General features: G+C 50.1%; 1 protein-coding gene across 1 annotated transcript in view; it reads right to left on the minus strand.

Annotated features, from left to right (window-relative positions):
• The window catches only part of LOC101850934 (uncharacterized protein DDB_G0271670), a gene marked incomplete at its 5' end in the record, with an annotated part of 12,188 nt that extends 9,278 nt beyond the window's left edge, over positions 1-2,910 (minus strand). The window contains one exon of the mRNA XM_005113024.1: positions 1,530-2,910. Coding sequence (XP_005113081.1) covers positions 1,530-2,910 — 1,381 coding nt within the window. The remainder of the gene's footprint in view (positions 1-1,529) is intronic.
• Positions 2,911-3,536: the final 626 nt, after the last annotated feature.

Below are 3,536 nucleotides of genomic sequence, written 5' to 3' on the forward strand. Positions count from 1 at the left end.
TAGATAGATAGATAGATAGATAGATAGATAGATAGATAGATAGATAGATAGATAGGTAGGAATTTTCCCTTAAAATCGTCAAAAAGTTCACGTAAAGTTGAATATCTAAGAAGGAAGAATTAGCCAATTTTCCCATCTTGAGTAGAAAGTCTCCACTCTTTCACCACGTATATATACCCCACCCCCTCCCGTCCCTCCCCTATCCTTTCCTCTCTCCATCTTCCATTTCTCCGTAGTAGTAGTACAGGGTTTTACGGCGCTCGCAACTGCGTAAGGTCATATGAGCGCTTCCATTTCTCCCCCCCTCCCCCCAAAAACAACAACAACAACAAACAACAACATAACAAAACAGAAACAACAATAACAAAACAAACAAGCCCATTATAGTAATAGTAATAGTATTATAATTATTTGCATCAAGGCGTTCAACAATAAACGAAACAAACCTGCGCAAAAGCTGCTGTGATCGGGAATTTCCGGTTTCATAGATCCGTCCGCGGGGTAAGCCGAACTGTCGAAGTGAGAATCGCTGGGGCTCTGGGAATAGCACTTGTACCCCGACTGCTGCCATTTCGAATCACCACCGCATTGCCCAAGACTTTTGTATGTCCGGTTTTCACCGTCAAAATATCCCATTGGTGCGCACGATCGGGAATATAAGTGTGCGTTCGGAGCGAGCATTTCGTAATTATTGTGGAAATTCCCGTTGAGCAGAGGGGGCACAGAGGAGGAGGGGCATGAGTTCTTCAGGGGAAAACCGTTGAATGATGGCTCGCAAATAAAGCTGTTCTGCTGCTGTTGCTGTTGTTGATGTTGATGTTGATGATGGTGGTGAGGATGAGGGTGGTGATTCTGAGTGGGGTGGAGTTGATGATGGTGTTGAGAGTGTGGAGGGGGAGGAGGCGGAGGAGGAGGAGGGGGATGATGATGATGATGGTGGGGGTGGGGGTGGGGGTGATGATGATGGTGATGATGTTGATGATGAGGATGATGATGATTGTGGTGCGGGGTCGGCTGTTGCAGTTCTTGATGCGGCATGTTCGTCGATGGTAGACCCGGCGTGGGCGTGGTGGGTGGGTGCCTGGCGGGTGGGTGCCTGGCGGGTGGGGAGCAGGTCGTGAACTGGCAGTCTGCCTTTCTTTCCGGCGTTTTGAAAAGGTCCCGGGCGTCCGTTGCCATAGCAACAGAAGGGGGGGATTCCGCTGTGCTCATAGGAGCTGCCATATTGTTGCCTTCAGACGGGCGAAGGTTGGTGTAACACGCTGCATGACGGGGACCCCCGAAGACGTCACTGCTGCTGCTGCTGCTGTTGCTGTTGTTGTCGTTGTTGCTTTTGTTATTGTTGCTGTTATTAACACTATTACTGTTGTTATTATTATTATTATTGTTGTTGTTGCTGTTGTTGTTGTTGTGGTTAGAATGAACCCCGTTGCTGGTTGTGGCAGCGACAGCAGCAGAAGTGAGACTGTTATGATGATTGCTGCTGCTGTTGTTGTTGTTGTTGTTGTTGTTGTTGTTATGCCCAATACCGCTGTTGTTGTGACGACCGCCGTTGCTACTGTTAGTACTGCTGCTGTTGTTGTTGATGTTGCTGTTGTTGTTGTTGCCGTCCATGCCGTAGTTGAAGTACTGGTCGAGCTCCGTGTCTGTGATGTTGGAGAAGTCGAGGTCCATGCTGAGCTCCTCGGGCAGGGGTAGGTCAGGAGAGTTGAGCTCGCTGCTGAAGCTACGGTAAGGTCGGCTCCCCGTGTACGGAACGCCTGCGTACGGCCCGCCTCCGAAAGTCGCAGGGTAGTCGGGGGCGGGGTAACCTTGACCCCCGTAGGGGGCGGGACCTTGACACTGCCCCTGCCCTTGACCTTGGCCTTGTGCTGAAAGCGGAAAGGCGGATGGGGGCGTGGTGACTGAAGAGAGACACGAGGGGCTGGCGTTGGGAGGGTTATTGCTGCGACCTTGACCTATTTGCATGAGGTCACCGTTGGTGTAGCCGTTCATCCTGTCTTGGTAGAGCGGGAAAGTGTTGTTGGATTGTCCCTGGTGATGTTGGTGGTGGTGGTGGTGGTTGGGGGAGGCGGCTGCGGAGGCTGCCGTCGGGCTGAGGAACGAGGGGCCCACGGGCGACTTTTGACACTCGTATTTGACGGGCAGGGGTTCGAGTACCTCTCGTTTGATGACGCAATCTGCGCTGGCGACTGACAGGGATTGAGACATCATCGGTGCAGTGAGAGACCCGTCCCAGCTGGAAGCAGCAACAGGTATGTTGGCAGAAAGATCCCCCTCTTTCTCGAAATACGGAGCTGTTTTCGGGGGTGGGATCCCAGCCGTATACTCAGCAGAACTGGCGCTGTGAGACGGGCTGCAACTCTGCGGATGGAACGGGGAATTCCCCAAGCCGTCCTCGGCGAGTCTCGCACCGCCACCAGGAGGTGATCCTGACGTCACCTGGGGCGTGGTCAGCCGGAAGTCGAAAAAGTCCGCGGAACCGGTGGCGTCCGGGCTGAAAACAGAGTCCTCACAGTCTATGGTATTGATGCTTTCACTACTACTGGCTGCCCGCGAGAAGTGGCCACTGGACTTTAGGTCAAAGTGACCACTAGGTGGACTGGACTTAAGGTCAAAGTGACCACTAGGTGGGCTGGACTTTAGGTCAAAGTGACCACTGGGTGGGCTGGACTTAAGGTCAAAGTGACCACTGGGTGGGCTGGACTTAAGGTCAAAGTGACCACTGGGTGGGCTGGACTTTAGGTCAAAGTGACCACTGGGTGGGCTGGACTTTAGGTCAAAGTGACCTCTAAAAAGTCCGCGTGAGTCAGTCACGTGATTCGTATCGTCTGCCCACGAGAGAGGGTGCAGCGCGTCTTCGTAGCCATTGATGGTGTGGTTCCCCATACCTGTGCTCAAGGCATCGGGCTGTAGGAGACACAGAGAGGGTTCTGGGCCACAGGGTTTTACCAAAAATTATTCAATCGCTTCTCATGATCCGATTCAAGTTTTTGAATAGACGTTTCCTCTCACGAACTGATCCGAGTTTTTGAATCAACGTTTTCTTCTGTTCTGGTCCAAGCTTTTGACTTAACTTTTCTCCTGCTCTGATCCAAGTGTTTGAATCGCCGCTTTGTGTCCTGATCCAAGTTTTTGAATCGCTCCTGCTCTAATCCAAATCTTTGAATAAACGTTTTCGTAAGTCCTGATCCAAGTTTTTGAATCGCTCCTGCTCTAATCCAAATCTTTGAATAAACGTTTTCGTAAGTCCTGATCCAAGTTTTTAAATGAATGCTTTCTCACGTTCTGGGCGAAGTTTTTGAATCAAAGTTTCTTTAAGGAAACCCAAAACCAATTAGAAACCAGTGAGCGGTGTAAGTTGTCCCAGATAGTTACTACACACACGCACTCGTTAACACAGCTAGTGCAGTCTATCTCAATTGTTCTGAATCACCAACGGCAAAACGTTTATGTAAGTGTCCCTTTTTTGCTCTACGAGAAAGAAACAAACACACCTTAATAATTATGATAAAAATAATAATAAAAAGAAATAA

Source organism: Aplysia californica, unplaced genomic scaffold, assembly GCF_000002075.1.
Source record: "Aplysia californica isolate F4 #8 unplaced genomic scaffold, AplCal3.0 scaffold01556, whole genome shotgun sequence".
Classification (NCBI taxonomy): domain Eukaryota; kingdom Metazoa; phylum Mollusca; class Gastropoda; order Aplysiida; family Aplysiidae; genus Aplysia; species Aplysia californica.